The sequence below is a fragment of the Ranitomeya variabilis genome, chromosome 5 (genome assembly GCF_051348905.1).
Source record: "Ranitomeya variabilis isolate aRanVar5 chromosome 5, aRanVar5.hap1, whole genome shotgun sequence".
In the NCBI taxonomy this organism is placed as follows: Eukaryota; Metazoa; Chordata; class Amphibia; order Anura; family Dendrobatidae; genus Ranitomeya; species Ranitomeya variabilis.
Genome location: NC_135236.1, coordinates 152,564,202 through 152,581,436, shown reverse-complemented (window position 1 = coordinate 152,581,436; position 17,235 = coordinate 152,564,202). Strand labels below are relative to the sequence as shown.

General features: G+C 43.2%; 1 protein-coding gene across 1 annotated transcript in view; it reads left to right on the top strand.

The window, feature by feature from the left end:
* The window catches only part of SLCO3A1 (solute carrier organic anion transporter family member 3A1), a 656,353-nt gene extending 641,446 nt beyond the window's left edge, over positions 1–14,907 (top strand). The window contains exon 10 of the mRNA XM_077263428.1: positions 13,611–14,907. Coding sequence (XP_077119543.1) covers positions 13,611–13,990 — 380 coding nt within the window. The 3' untranslated portion in view covers positions 13,991–14,907. The remainder of the gene's footprint in view (positions 1–13,610) is intronic.
* Positions 14,908–17,235: the final 2,328 nt, after the last annotated feature.

Sequence of the window (17,235 nt, the reverse complement as noted above, 5' to 3'; positions counted from 1 at the left end):
CAGCCAATGACTCAGAGGTTTTCTTTGCGGCATGAAATGGTCATGCATAAAGATGATTTTACTACTTATGTCACAGTTCTTCTTTTTGTACCATTGGAGAAAGTGGTCAGTCAGAAACTCTATATACTCTATATACTTTGCTGAGGTCATTTTCACACTTTCAGGGATAGGGTCAACAGAAGTGCGAGCGGCTCCTTGTTCCCAAAGTACCCTTGCCATCTTCAATATAAGATCAGAATATCCACTGGGAGCACATCTTCCTACATGTAAATACAGTATATATATATATATATATATATATATATATATATATATATATATAGTTATGTATATATACAGATGTACAGTGGGTACGGAAAGTATTCAGACCCCTTTAAATTTTTCACTCTTTGCTTCATTGCAGCCATTTGGCAAATTCAAAAAAGTTAATTTTTTCCTCATTAATATACACTCTGCAACAGAAATGTAGTATTTTTTGCAAATTTATTAAAAAATAGAAACTGAAATATCACATGGTGATAAGTAAATAGACCCTTAGTCCAGTATTGAGTTGAAGCACCCTTTTGAGCTAGTACAGCCATGAGTCGTCTTGGAATGATGCAACTAGTTTGTCACATCTGGATTTGGTGCTCCTCTACCATTCTTCTTTGCAGATCCTCTCCAATTCCTTCAGGTTGGATGGTGAACGTTTGTGGACAGCCATTTACAGGTCTCTCCAGAGATGCTCAATTGGGTTTAGGTCAGGGCTCTGGCTGGGCCAGTCAAGAATAGCCAGAGAGTTGTTCTGAAGTTACTCCTTTGTTATTTTATCTGTGTGCTTAGGGTCATTGTCTTGTTGGAGGGTGAACCTTCGGCCAAGTCTGAGGTCCAGAGCACTCCTGAAGAGGTTTTCATCCAGGATATCTCTGCACTTGGCCACATTCATGTTTTCTTCAATAAAACCAGTCATCCTGTCCCTGCAGGTGAAAAACACAACCATAACATGATACTGCCACCACCATGTTTCACTGTTGGGATTGTATTGGACAGGTGATGAGCAGTGACTGGTTTTCTCCACACATACTGCTTAGAATTATCACCAAAAAGGTCTGTCTTCATCTCATCAGACCAGAGAATCTTATTTCTCATTGTCTGGGAGTCCTTCATGTGTTTTTAGGAAACTCTATGCAGGCTTTCATATGTCTTGCACTGATGAGAGGCTTCCATCGGGCCTCTCTGCCATAAGGCCAGACTAGTGGAGGGCTGCAGTGATTGTTGACTTTGTGGATCTTTCTCCCATCTCCCTACTACATCTCTGGAGCTCAGCCACAGTGATCTTGGGGTTCTTCTTTACCTCTCTCACCAAGGCTCTTCTCCCACGATTGCTCAGTTTGGCTGGATGGCCAGGTCTAGGAAGACTTCTAGTGGTCCCAAACTTCTTCCATTTAAGGATTATGGAGGCCACTGTGCTCTTAGGAACCTTGAGTACTGCAGAAATTCTGTTGTAACCTTGGCCAGATCTGTGCATTGCCACAATTCTGTCTCCGAGCTCCTTGGGCAGTTCCTTTGACCTCATGATTCTCATTTGTTCTGACATGCACTGTGAGTTGTGAGGTCTTATATAGACATGTGTGTGCCTTTCCAAATCAAGTCTTATCAGTTTAAATAACCACAGCACGACTCCAATGAAGGAGTAGAACCATCTCATGGAGGATCACAAGGAAATGGACAGCATGTGACTTAAATATGAGTGTTTGAGCAAAGGGACTGAATACTTATGGGAATGTGATATTTAAGTTTTTCTTTTTTATTAAATTTGCAAAAATGTCTACATTTCTATTTTTTTCAGTCAATAGGGGTGCAGAGTGTACATTAATGAAAGAAAAATAACTTTTTTGAATTTACCAAATGGCTGCAATGAACTTTTCGTGCCCACTGGACATACAACCTATATTTTAGGTTAACAAAAGTCTTTTTTACTGTCATTTTACATTGACAAAATATTCTTGATGATTACTTTGCCATATATATCTTTGTTGTTTTTTCCATTGATCGCCGAGCAGATTGAATTGTTAACCAAAAGAAAAATATATAATGACATTGGGCTGTCAGCAGATCCTAAGGCTTAATTTATAACTTGGAAGTCATCTATGCTCCACTGTGGGTGATGTTTGCAATTATAATAATTGAACAATAATTTTTACATGTATTTCCAAGAGAAAATAGAAAAACATAATGCTACAGAATAATAGTTGAACGAGATTTAATCCCTTGAATATTACTTTTCAACAGCAGGATTAAAAGTAAATTATTGTTCAGTCATTTCATAACCATTATGGTTCTGCAAATAATCCATGCACCATAAATATACAATTATATGTCAACTTGTTTTGTTGCCAGGCAATAAATATCATGGTGGCTAAACTTTCAAATACACTCAAGTTATCATGTATTTTATAAGCGGCTATTTAAATGGGTTGCCCAGCGCTGTTTTTTTTAACTTAGTAAAGGGAACTTAAAGAGTATCTCACATCTTGAGTTGCCCATTGTATACAATATATAACTTAATAGCCTGACAATTATCTGGAAAGGAAAACACCGGGAGGAAACCCAAACCCAACACTGACAGTCTAACACGCCCCTGCTATCGATAGGGTGGCTGACCTGTCACTCACAGCACTGAAAGTTCAACACACCCCTGCTATCCATAGAGTGGCTGAACTTTGACTCACAGCACTGATAGCTTAACATGTCCCTGCTATCTATAGGCCGGCTGAGCATTCACTCACAGAACTGATAGCCCAACATGCCCCTGCTATCCGTAAGGCAGCTGAACTGTCACTCACAGCACTGGCAGCCTGACAAACCCCTGTTATCCATAGGGTGGCTGAGCTGTCATTTACAGCACTGATAGCCCAACATTCCCCTGTTATCTATAGGACAGCTGAGCAGTCACTTACAGCACTGATAGCCCGACATTTCCCTGTTATCTATAGGGTGGCTGAGCTGTCACTTACAGCACTGATAGCCCAACATGACCCTGCTATCCGTAAGGTGGCTGAACCGTCACTCACGGCACTGATAACCTGACATGCCCCTGTTATCCATAGGGCAGCTGAGCTGTCATTCACAGCACTGATAGCCCGACATGCCCCTGTTATCTATAGGTCAGCTGAGCTGTCACTTACAGCACTGATAGCCCGACATGCCCCTGTTATCTATAGGGTGGCTGAGCTGTAAAACAGCACTGATAGCCTGACATGCCTCTGCTATCTATCGGCCGGCTGAGCTGTCACTCACAGCACTGATAGCCCGACATGCCCCTGTTATCTATAGGGTGGCTGAGCTGTCACTTAAAGCACTGATAGCCCGGCATGCCCCTGCTATCTATAGGGTGGCTGAGCTGTCACTCACAACACTGATAGCTCAACATGCCCCTGCTACCTATAGGGCAGCTGAGCTGTCACTCACTGCACTGATAAAATGACAAGCCCCTGTTATCTATAGGGCAGCTGAGCTGTCACTCACGGCACTGATAACCTGACATGCCCCTGTTATCCATAGGGCGGCTGAGCTGTCACTCACAGCACTGATAGCCCGACATGCCCCTTTTATCTATAGGTCGGCTGAGCTGTCAATCACAGCACTTATAGCCCGACATAACCCTGTTATCTATAGGGTGGCTGAGCTGTCAATCACAGCACTGATAGCCCGACATGCCCCTGCTATCTATAGGCCGGCTGGTGAGCTGTCACTCACAGCACTGATAGCACGACATGCCCCTGCTATCTGTAAGGCGGCTGAGCTGTCACTCACAGCACTGATAACTGGACATGCCCCTGTTATCTATAGGGTGGCTGAGCTGTCACTCACAGCACTGGCAGCCTGACAAGCCCCTGTAATCTATAGGGCAGCTGAGCTGTTATTCACAGCACTGATAGCCCGACATGCCCCTGTTATCCATAGGGTGGCTGAGCTGTCACTCACAGCACTGGCAGCCTGACAAGCCCCTGTAATCTATAGGGCAGCTGAGCTGTTATTCACAGCACTGATAGCACGACATGCCCCTGCTATCCGTAAGGCGGCTGAGCTGTCACTCACAGCACTGATAGCTGGACATGCCCCTGTTATCTATAGGGTGGCTGAGCTGTCACTCACAGCATTGGCAGCCTGACAAGCCCCTGTAATCTATAGGGCAGCTGAGCTGTCATTCACAGCACTGATAGCCCGACATGCCTCTGTTATCTATAGGGTAGCTGAGCTGTCAGTCACAGCACTGGCAGCCTGATAAGCCCCTGTTATCCATAGGGCGGCTGAGCTGTCACTCACAGCACTGGCAGCCTGACAAGCCCCTGTAATCTATAGGGCAGCTGAGCTGTCATTCACAGCACTGATAGCCCGACATGCCCCTGTTATCCATAGGGTGGCTGAGCTGTCAGTCACAGCACTTAGCCCGACATGCCCCTGTTATCCATAGGGTGGCTGCGCTGTCATTCACAGCGTCTCTAGGACTGTTGTGAAACCTGTTTTTGGGCTCCCTCTAGTGGTCACAAGCGGTACTGTGTAGTGTTGTCTTTCTGCAGGTTGGCAGCATCAGCTGGTTCGTTATCCTTGGTTGGTTTCCTATTTAGTTCACCTGGATACTCAGTTCCTTGCCTGCTCTCAATGTATTCAGTGCTCTTCAGATTCCTTGTGACTACCTTGCTCCCAGTCTCTCCAAGACAAGCTAAGTTTTTGTTTGATCATTTTTTGATTATCAGCATTTATTATGTTTTTAGTCCAGCTCGCTAAAATGTGATTTCCTCGCTTGCTGGTTGCTCTAGGGGACTGAGTTTCTCCCCCCCACACCGTTAGTTGGTGCGGGGGTTCTTGAAATCTCAGTGTGGATATTTTGTAAGGGTTTTTTACTGACCGCACAGACCCCTTTACCATTTTCTGCTATCTAGTATTAGTGGGCCTCATTTGCTAAATCTGTTTTCACCCCTGTGTATGTGCCTTCCTCTTACCTCACCATTATTATATGTTGGGGGCTTCTATTTCTTTGGGAATTATTTCTCTGGAGGCAAGAGAGGTCTTTCTTTCTCTCTAGGGGTAGTTAGTTCTTCAGGCTGGCTCGAGACGTCTAGGATTTTTAGGCACGTTCACCGGCTACTTCTAGTGTGTTTGGATAGGTTCAGATTTGCGGTCAGTCCAGTTTGCCACCTCCCTAGAGCTTGTCCTATGTATGTTACTTAGCTGGAGTAATTTGTGATCCTCAACCACTAAGGATCATAACAGTAGAGCAGGCCTCAAAAGTGTTTAATGCATCGCAGAAGTGGGATAAAAAGAAGACCTGAGTACATTTTTTTTTTTTCCTCCCGCTTTTCCTTTGCTGCAGTCTGTTTAGCTTCTTTCATCCCCTTGAACTCTGGGTGGTTTTGAGCTCAGCTGCAGACATGAATTTTCAGACTCTGACTTCTAGTGTGGATCATCTGACTGCACGGGTGCAAAGTATTCAGGATTTTGTTATTCATAGCCCTATGTCAGAACCAAAGATACCCATTCCTGAATTGTTTTCTGGTGATAGATCTAGGTTTCTAAACTTTAAGAATACTTGTAAGTTATTTCTATCTCTGAGACCTCGTTCCTCTGGTGATTCCGCTCAGCAAGTTAAAATTGTTATCTCCTTGTTGCGTGGCAACCCTCAAGATTGGGCTTTCTCTCTGGCGCCAGGAGATCCTGCATTGCTTAATGTAGATGCATTTTTTCTGGCTCCTGGACTGCTTTATGAGGAGCCTAATCTTGAGAATCAGGCACAAAAAGCGTTGCTGGCTATCTCTCAAGGTCAGGATGAAGCAGAGGTGTATTGTCAAAAATTTCGGAAATGGTCGGTGCTTACTCAATGGAATGAGTGTGCCTTGGCTGCAAATTTCAGAGAAGGTCTTTCTGAGGTCGTTAAGAATGTTATGGTGGGGTTTCCCACCCCTACAAGTCTGAGTGATTCTATGGCTTTAGCCATTCAGGTTGATCGGCGTTTGCGGGAGCGCAAATCTGCTCATCCTTTGGCGGTATTTTCTGAACAGAGACCTGAGTGTATGCAATGTGACCGAACTCTGACCAGAATTGAGCGACAAAGTCATAGACATCAAAATGGATTGTGCTTTTACTGTGGTGATTCTACTCATGTTATCTCAGCATGCTCTAAACGCTTAAAAAAATCGCTAAACCTGTCACCATTGGTACTATGCAGCCTAAGTTTATTTTGTCTGTTACTTTGATTTGTTCTTTGTCATCCTACCCGGTTATGGCTTTTGTGGATTCGGGTGCTGCCCTGAATCTGATGGATTTGTCGTTTGCCAGGTGCTGTGGTTTTGTCCTGGAGCCTTTGGAATTTCCTATTCCTCTGAGGGGAATTGATGCTACGCCATTGGCTGAGAATAAGCCTCAGTATTGGACGCAAATGACCATGTGCATGACTCCCGTACATCAGGAGGTGATTCGCTTTCTTGTTCTGCATAATTTGCATGATGTTGTCGTTTTGGGTCTGCCATGGCTGCAGGCTCATAATCCAGTTTTAGATTGGAAAGCTATGTCTGTGTCAAGTTGGGGTTGTCAGGGAATTCATGGCGATGTTCCATTGGTGTCTATTGCTTCTTCCACTCCTTCTGAGGTCCCTGAGTTTTTGTCTGACTACCAGGATGTATTTGATGAACCCAGGTCCAGTGCCCTGCCCCCTCATAGGGATTGTGACTGTGCTATAAATTTAATTCCTGGTAGTAAATTCCCTAAGGGACGACTTTTTAATCTGTCTATACCAGAGCATGCCGTGATGCGGAGTTATATAAAGGAGCCTTTGGAGAAGGGACATATTCGCCCATCCTCTTCCCCTCTTGGTGCAGGATTTTTTTTTGTGGCCAAGAAGGACGGTTCATTGAGACCTTGTATAGATTATCGTCTTCTGAATAAAATCACAGTCAAATTTCAGTATCCTTTACCACTATTGTCTGATTTGTTTGCTCAGATTAAGGGTGCCAGTTGGTTCACCAAGATAGATCTCCGTGGTGCGTATAACCTTGTGCGCATTAAGCAGGGAGATGAATGGAAAACAGCATATAATACGCCCGAAGGCCATTTTGAGTACTTGGTGATGCCTTTTGGACTCTCTAATGCTCCTTCTGTGTTTCAGTCTTTCATGCATGACATCTTCCTAGAATATCTGGATAAATTTATGATTGTTTATCTGGATGACATTTTGGTCTTTTCTGATGATTGAGAGTCCCATGTGAAGCAGGTCAGGATGGTGTTTCAGGTCCTGCGTGCTAATGCTTTATTTGTGAAGGGCTCAAAATGCCTCTTCGGAGTACAGAAGGTCTCCTTTTTGGGTTTTATTTTTTCTCCTTCTACTGTGGAGATGGACCCAGTCAAGGTCCAGGCTATTCATGACTGGACTCAGCCCACGTCTGTTAAGTCTTCAGAAGTTCTCGGGTTTTGCTAATTTTTACCATCGTTTTATCGCTAATTTTTCTAGCGTGGTTAAACCTTTGACGGATTTGACCAAGAAGGGTTCTGATGTGACTAATTGGTCTCCTGCGGCCGTAGAGGCCTTCTGGGAGCTGAAGCACCGGTTTTCTTCAGCTCCAGTCTTGTGTCAGCCAGATGTCTCTCTCCCCTTCCAGGTCGAGGTTGATGCTTCTGAGATTGGAGCAGGGGCTGTTTTGTCGCAGAGAAGCTCTGATGGCTCTGTTGTGAAACCATGTGCTTTCTTTTCAAGAATGTTTTCGCCTGCCGAGCGGAATTATGATGTTGGTAACCGGGAGTTGTTGGCTATGAAGTGGGCATTTGAGGAGTGGCGACATTGGCTCGAAGGAGCTAAACATCGTGTGGTGGTCTTGACTGATCACAAAAATCTGATTTACCTTGAATCTGCCAAGCGCCTGAATCCTAGACAGGCTCGTTGGTCGTTGTTTTTCTCCCGTTTCAACTTCGTGGTCTCATATCTGCCTGGTTCGAAGAACATGAAAGCTGATGCACTTTCTAGGAGTTTTGTGCCTGACTCTCCGGGAGTTTCTGAGCCGGCTGGTATTCTCAGAGAGGGAGTGATTTTGTCTGCCATTTCCCCAGATTTGCGACGAGTGCTGCAGAAATTTCAGGGGGATAGACCTGACCGTTGTCCACCAGAGAGACTGTTTGTCCCGGATAGATGGACCAGCAGAGTTATTTCCGAGGTTCATTCTTCGGTGTTGGCGGGTCATTCTGGGATTTTTGGTACCAGAGATTTGGTGGCTAGGTCCTTCTGGTGGCCTTCCTTGTCGCGGGATGTTCGTTCCTTTGTGCAGTCTTGTGGGATTTGTGCTCGGGCTAAGCCTTGCTGTTCTCGTGCCAGCGGTTTGCTTTTGCCTTTGCCTATTCCGAAAAGGCCTTGGACGCACATTTCCATGGATTTTATTTCGGATCTTCCGGTATCTCAGAAAATGTCTGTCATCTGGGTGGTGTGTGATCGTTTTTCCAAGATGGTCCATTTGGTGCCCTTGCCTAAGTTGTCTTCTTCCTCCGATTTGGTTCCTTTATTTTTTCAGAATGTGGTTCGCTTGCACGGCATTCCTGAAAATATTGTGTCTGATAGAGGATCCCAGTTTGTGTCCAGGTTTTGGCGGACTTTTTGTGCTAAGATGGGCATTGATTTGTCTTTTTCGTCGGCCTTCCATCCTCAGACTAATGGCCAAACCGAGTGAACTAATCAGACGTTGGAAACTTATTTGAGATGTTTTGTTTCTGCTGATCAGGATGATTGGGTGACTTTTTTGCCATTGGCCGAGTTTGCCCTTTATAATCGGGCTAGTTCTGCTACTTTGGTTTCGCCTTTTTTCTGCAATTCTGGTTTCCATCCTCGTTTTTCCTCGGGTCAGGTTGAGCCTTCTGACTGTCCTGGGGTGGATTCTGTGGTGGATAGGTTGCAGCAGATTTGGAACCATGTGGTGGACAATTTGAGGTTGTCACAAGAGAAGGCTCAGCGCTTTGCCAACCGCCGCCGCGGTGTGGGTCCCCGACTTCGTGTTGGGGATTTGGTGTGGCTGTCTTCTCGGTATGTTTCTATGAAGGTCTCCTCTCCTAAATTCAAGCCTCGCTTCATCGGTCCTTATAAGATCTTGGAAATCCTTAACCCGGTGTCTTTTCGTTTGGATCTCCCAGCATCGTTTGCCATTTATGATGTGTTCCATAGGTCTTTGTTGTGGAGGTATGTGGTACCTGTGGTTCCTTCTGTTGAGCCTCCTGCTCCGGTGCTCGTCGAGGGCGAATTGGACTACGTGGTGGAGAAGATTTTGGATTCTCGTATCTCTAGACGGAGGTTTCAGTATTTGGTGAAGTGGAAGGGCTATGGTCAGGAGGATAATTCCTGGGTTGTCGCCTCTGATGTTCATGCGGCCGATTTGGTTCGTGCCTTCCACGCGGCTCATCCTGATCGCCCTGGGGGTCTTGATGAGGGTTCGGTGACCCCTCCTCAAGGGGGGGGTACTGTTGTGAACTCTGTTTTTGGGCTCCCTCTAGTGGTCACAAGCGGTACTGTGTAGTGTTGTCTTTCTGCAGGTTGGCAGCATCAGCTGGTTTGTTATCCTTGGTTGGTTTCCTATTTAGTTCACCTGGATACTCAGTTCCTTGCCTGCTCTCAATGTATTCAGTGCTCTTCAGATTCCTTGTGACTACCTTGCTCCCAGTCTCTCCAAGACAAGCTAAGTTTTTGTTTGATCATTTTTTGATTATCAGCATTTATTATGTTTTTAGTCCAGCTCGCTAAAATGTGATTTTCTCGCTTGCTGGTTGCTCTAGGGGACTGAGTTTCTCCCCCCCACACCGTTAGTTGGTGCGGGGGTTCTTGAAATCTCAGTGTGGATATTTTGTAAGGGTTTTTTACTGAACACACAGACCCCTTTACTATTTTCTGCTATCTAGTATTAGTGGGCCTCATTTGCTAAATCTGTTTTCACCCCTGTGTATGTGCCTTCCTCTTACCTCACCGTTATTATATGTTGGGGGCTTCTATTTCTTTGGGAATTATTTCTCTGGAGGCAAGAGAGGTCTTTCTCTCTAGGGGTAGTTAGTTCCTCAGGCTGGCTCGAGACGTCTAGGGTTTTTAGGCACGTTCACCGGCTACTTCTAATGTGTTTGGATAGGTTCAGATTTGCGGTCAGTCCAGTTTGCCACCTCCCTAGAGTTTGTCCTATGTATGTTACTTAGCTGGAGTAATTTGTGATCCTCAATCACTAAGGATCATAACATAGGACACAGAAAGTGGCGAAATCATGACACTGAGTTGTTGCTTGCTATGGGCAACATTAAGTTTTTATTTTAGATGGTTTCATAAGTCTCCCCCTACAATTTTAAGATAGGGTATCTTTGCTTACCATTAGTGTTGAGCGATACCGTCCGATACTTGAAAGTATCGGTATCGGATAGTATCGGCCGATACCCGAAAAGTATCGGATATCGCCGATACTGATACCCGATACCAATACAAGTCAATGGGACACCAAGTATCGGAAGGTATCCTGATGGTTCCCAGGGTCTGAAGGAGAGGAAACTCTCCTTCAGGCCCTGGGATCCATATTAATGTGTAAAATAAAGAATTAAAATAAAAAATATTGATATACTCACCTCTACCGAGCCCCTGCACCTCACCGCTGTTAACCGGCAGCCTTCTTTGCTTAAAATGAGCGCGTTTAGGGCCTTCCATGACGTCACGGCTTCTGATTGGTCGTGTGCCGCTCATGTGACCGCCAGGCGACCAATCACAAGCCGTGACGTCATTCTCAGGTCCTAAATTCCTACAATTAGGAATTTAGGACCTGAGAACGACGTCACGGCTTGTGATTGGTCGCGTGGCGGTCACATGAGCGGCACGCGACCAATCAGAAGCCGTGACGTCATTCTCAGGTCCTAAATTCCTAGAATTAGGAATTTAGGACCTGAGAATGACGTCACGGCTTGTGATTGGTCGCGTGGCGGTCACATGAGCGGCACGCGACCAATCAGAAGCCGTGACGTCATGGAAGGTGCTGAACGCGCTCATTTTAAGCAAAGCAGGCTGCCGGTTACTACCAGGGCGCGTCAGAGGGTGAGTATATCCCTATTTTTTATTTTAATTCTTTATTTTTTACATGGATATGGATCCCAGGGCCTGAAGGAGAGTTTCCTCTCCTTCAGACCCCGGGAACCATACACTGGGAACTTCCGATTCCGATTCCCGATACCACAAAAGTATCGGATCTCGGTATCGGAATTCCGATACCGCAAGTATCGGCCGATACCCGATACTTGCGGTATCGGAATGCTCAACACTACTTACCATATATTTTCTTGAGTTGTCCTTATCCAGAATTCTAGGAGGTAGGTGAGGACCAAAGTGGTAGCTTAATTGGAGGCCATACTTGTTCTCATCTAGAAATAGATACAAAGAAGTTACTCAGTACATTTTTAAAGAACTTTGCAGAAGATAATGACTCATGGCCTGAGTGGTTTTCTGCTCTTGTCGCTAATACACTGTCTAAATGCTATCTTTTAATTTTCCAATGTTAGATAAACCTGTAGAGCCACTCTAATATGTTATATTGTACTATTCTTATTGCAAGCTAAGGTAAAAATCACCATCAAACCCACAACTTTGACCAAAAACCCATTAATATGAGATTTTATGTGTTTGGCGCAACATAGTGAGAAAATGCCATCTTTCATAAGCAACTGCAGGATGAGTACTGAAAGCAGAAATTAGTGATTCTGAATCTAAATCATAAAGACTTAGTGCATATTAATGAGACTTGGCAGGCAAGACACCACAAGTAGCTGGTTTATCTGGCAGTTGTGACAACTAGGTCACCTACTTCCAGCTTCACAAATGTACTCTGGAGACCCTCTGATATTTAATGGATTATGAACTGAGTTTAGGTCTTTTATGAGCAAAGGAATTCCTTAATTTTTCTACTCATCAAATATCTATCTCATAAAGCTCCCTAAGGTTCTCCATGGTGTGATCTAAATCGCTGACAAACCATGCATTGTTCCTATCTCAGGGGAAAGTTTAGGGTGGAAAATACATATTGACTATTCAATGGCCAATATGAAAATGTGACCGCTCCTCAATTTAAGATTGTGATCTTTACAAATAATATAAGGATAATAAATTGCATTCTACTGTGTGCCTCTCTCATCTTCTTTACAGTGCTAAGCCACAGGCAGAACAATTTTATTAAGCTAATGCGAATTTCGCCATTATAACTTGATAGCTGTATTTCTGCAGGGCACGCATATAAATAGTAAATGTAAAGGCTTTTGGGAAATTAACCTGTTTGCTTAGCAGTAAAAGTGTCAGAAGTGCAAACATTAATTGACTGTGGAATAAAAGCACTGTAGTTATTTAGTACCTTCGTGACTTTTGATATCTACTTTGGGACAATATATGATGAAGAGAGAACATCAAAGGCAAAGAACTCTTTCTCTAAAGCAGTGATGGACCCTCCTAGATTAAAGATTCTGTAGGTTCGCATTCTTTCATTGCATTGCCAAACTTGAAAAAAATTGTCAGGGGTGCAAAAACAAATGACCTCTGTATTCTGTTATTCGGTGGTGGCCAGACCTTGTGTATATTACCTTGTTCTACGCAAAAGTAAACGAGAAAGCAGAGGACATGTCAAACTGTGGTTTTCCCACCACGCGCTGTGCAAACCTGAGTGCAGGTATTGAAACCAAAAGGGCAAAGAACTGAGAAGAAAGCCACAGTAATCTTATGTTCACGAAGGGTAACCAATAATGCTATAGATCAGTCCAAAATGTATATGGCAACAAAACCTCTTTAAGGAAAACTTTAGATTTGCAACTGTTGAGTAAATCTGCCGAGATTGGAATTTGCCAGTTTGCTTACATTTCGATTTACATTTAAGTTATTCAATGCAATTTGAATGTTCTTTATTATTCTCTTAGGTTTTACCAGATCGTAGATCATAATAATTCTTGAGTGTGAAAAAAAAAAAAATAATACTCACCTTGCCGTTCACCTGTCTTGCTTCCACCACTGGCCACTGTGTGGTCCTCTGCTGTGTCTTGTATCCAGCATGTGACATCCTATTTGGGCATTGTCCCCCTCTACTGGGTCTTCCAGCATTGAGCATCACAATGCACATCATGACTATACAACGTCATGATATGCTTTGTATGAGGAGCTAGCTGGGCTGGGAAAAACGGAGGAGCTGACTGTAGGCAGCTTAAGCAACAAAACTGGTGAGCCATGAGGGGAGTATCAATTTTTTCTATAAACTCCTTTACAACCATCTACAATTCTGCAAATAATGGCCAGTCAGTAAACATTTTTCTGAATTCATATAAATAAAATTTTGTCTGTGAAATGGTCACAGAGTGAACGTGCTCTTACGCATTGCATGTATACCAACTTGTGATCCATCTCATTTCTTTGGTTGTGAACTCAAAATGCAAAAAACTCATGTAATGCAATTTTTTATGTGGTTTATCTCACACTTGTTTCCTCATCTCTATTCTCTATTTGCAACGTACGTAGTTTTGACATTGTGAAGGTAGACCTCAATATTAAACAACATCCTAAAACATGTTCATACCGTTATTTATGTCTTTCTATCTCTATTTTGCAGGATTTATACCCCCGCCACTCATCTTTGGAGCTGGGATTGATTCTACCTGTTTGTTTTGGAGCACGTTTTGCGGAGAGCAGGGAGCCTGTGCGCTGTATGACAATGTTGCCTATAGATATCTTTACGTCAGCATTGCTATAACCCTGAAGTCCTTAGCTTTCATCCTGTATACCACAACATGGCAATGTCTAAGAAAAAACTATAAGAGATACATAAAAAATCATGAAGGAGGGCTCACTACAAGTGAATATTTCTCGTCAACATTGACCTTAGATAATCTTGGCCGAGACTCTATCTCCCAAAATAAAACGAACAGGACAAAATTCATCTATAACCTTGAAGATCATGAGTGGTGTGAAAATATGGAGTCTGTTTTATAGTAAAAGATGGATGACGTGACTCTATCTGCTGACCACGCAAGAGATTCTTTATTTTTTAAAGGAAAAACAAATATATATCTATAAATATATAAATATAATTTGTTTCTTTTGCATTGGACATTGGATGGTACCAGGTTTACTGACCGATAGAGAAAGCAGACAGAGGTGCAGCTGTTAGTTCTCAGGTCTTCAGCATCTGATCTTCCAGCATGTTGGATACTGCAACAAGTCCCTCGGCTTGTCTAATCGGAAACCCAACCAGCTCACAAGGGTGGCTCGTAAACTACAAAGCTGGCAGCATCGAATTTAGTGGCATCATGCATCGCTGCATATTGATTGATACAAGTGCAACTCATTTGCTGGATAATGGCTGACAGCATCCGAGAAATACTCTTCAAAATAAGCTCTCTCATCGCTGGGAATGGCAACCGGGCCCAGGCTTTAATAAATCCTAATAAATGTTATGACTTTTAAGACATTAACAGAGCTCTGAAAAATCCTCCATGTTTTTATTCCTGTTTTTCTTTTAATTATTTTAAATAGATCATTGATTGAATTGTTACCCTGTACTGTCACGGAAGCTCGTATCCCATTTACAATGGTTCATAGATCCCTGTTCAGTAGAGCGTGCCTTCCATTGTCCTGCAGGATATGAGAATAGTTGCCAGCAGAGAAAAAAATTCACAAAGTCTGTTTAATACAATAATGAAGAGTGATCTTTAACACTTCGCGTCCTTGTCATCAGACAAGACATAGAATTTCAGTACAAGCTGAGTCTTGTACATCTAATCCATTTTCCCTGGTATATCCACACATTCTCAGTATATGATGGGTCTGTAGGTCCTCTAATGACATTGTGTGGGGCCTTTATGGAGTTACTCTTGTTTCACTTTGGCATGATACAAAGCAGCTTTGTATTTTTGGGGGTGAAATTTGTAGGTATTCTCTTTTATTATATATATATATATATATATATATATATATATATATATATATATATATATATATATATATATATATATATATACACCCCTCCCCCACAAAAAAATTGTAAGCATTTTTACCTATATTGAGAACCCTTTCCATGTTTCCAATTAAGAAACCAATAGACTGACTTCATCTATTTTGCATCAGATATTAAAAGGAGATTTTAACGAACAATTAAGGAACTGTTTGAATGACACTGGCCTAATTAAGCAGCATGTTATGCTTTTTGGGAGTCTCCACAAATTATGCAAGAGGAGGGACCAGGTGCCAACATTAAAATTTCATAAACTTACTTTGACTGTGCTAACTTTTTTATTGCAAGAAATGTCAGGAGAGCCTTAAGAGGGATTGAAGGGAAATTCATTGGTTGATGATAGAGATGTGGTCTACGGTTGACTCATGCACCTATTTTCATAAATGCCCCTTTATATACATACCAAATCGAATGCAAAATGTTGCAATAATGGGAAACCGAGCACTTTAAATATGTTTACTTTCTCCATCCACTATTGCTTGTAGCAGAGGCAAAGCTGTGCAGCCATTTCCTAATTGTACAACAGAGTCCAAAAATCTAATTCACTAAAACATGACATGTTAACAATTATAGAAATACACACTTTAAAAAGCATATCCAATGCGGTAAAGAAAGTTTTCTAGATGTCAATTAATATTTCATAATGGTTTCTTAACTACATTTATAATGTAATGTTATTAGAAGGGAACCCAGTAAACATGTAAATCAGTTTCTACCTGTTAAAGGGAATCTGTCTGCAGGTTTTTGCTATCTAATGTAAGGAGAGCATAACATAGCAGCTGAGACACAGATTTCAGGGATGTGTCACCTATTAGGCTGTGTGATGTTGTTTCTATACAATGCAGGTTTTATTACCTGGAGATTATCACTGCCCAGATTCAACCCTGCCCCAACAATGATTAGCAGCTCACTGTCAATAGCCAATGTACACAGAAAGCAGTGGTGTGGGCAATTTTATCTTTCTGATCCTCATTCCATACATCCTTGGAATCAGAGTCTCTTTTCCTACATGATGATGCTCTCAGATGAGGTAACAAATATCTGGTGACCGATTCCCTTTAAATGGATTTTCCCATTTTGGTGAACCCATTTCTCAAGGTTGCAGTTTATTTAAAAACAAACAAACTGTGCCTTACTCACCCTCCCTGGATCCAGTGCTAAGTCTCACCTACTGCTCCCAGTGTCTATTATTGCCTGTAATTATGATGTAATGTTGACAATGTTGCAATCAATAACTGATCTCAGTGACTGAGCAGCTCATGCTGACCACTTGGGCAGAGCTGCTTAGCTCAGTTATGGTCCATGATTGCTGTGGTCACTGATTGGATGTGTTTGTCACATGCCTGCCATCTTAAAGGGAACCCGACATGTGAAAAAATGCTTTTAACCTGAAAATATGGGGTTAATATGATGCTTAATAGGGTTCTTCCGCCTTGGGCCTGCCATACTGAAAGCCTGGCTGCATGGAGAAAATGAACTTTATTCCTCTCAGCAGCCTCAATCTTTCAGTCATAGAGGCATGGCCGGTACGGATTTAGTCACCCACTCAGTGCATAGTAAGTGGCATCTGTAATCACGCTCTATCACTGACTGACAGGCGGCTCTATACTGATGAGCCAGCTGTTAGTAAGTGCTAGGGTGGGGTTACAGGTGCAGCTCACTATGTACTGGCCGAAGCTGTGGCGGCCATGTCTTTATGACTGAAAGCCCTAGAATGCCAAGAGGGAATAAAGGTAATTTCCTCCTGGCAGCTGGACTTTCAGTGTAGCAGCCGCGTAGCTTCAAAATGCTATTAACTGGCAAATTAGCCCCATATGTGCAGGTTAACCCCTTTCTGACCTCGGATGGGATAGTACATCTGAGGTCAGATCCCCCTCTTTGATGCGGGCTCAGGCGCTGAGCCTACATCAAAGCCGCGACATGTCAGCTCTTTTGAACAGCTGACATGTGCGTCCAATAGCGCTGCTATTAACTAGTTAAATGCCGCTGTCAAACGATGACAGTGGCATTTAACTACCGCTTCCAGCCACGTGGCCGGAAATGTGCTTATCGCCGACCCCGTCACATGAACGGGGGCCAGCGATGTGTCGGCATAGTAACCAGAGGTCTCCTTGAGACCTCAATGGTTGCTAATGCCGGCCTGCTGTGAGCGCCACCTTGTGGTCGGCGTTCATAGCAAGCATGTAATTCTTCTACATAGAGGCGATCTATGCTTCGCCTCTAT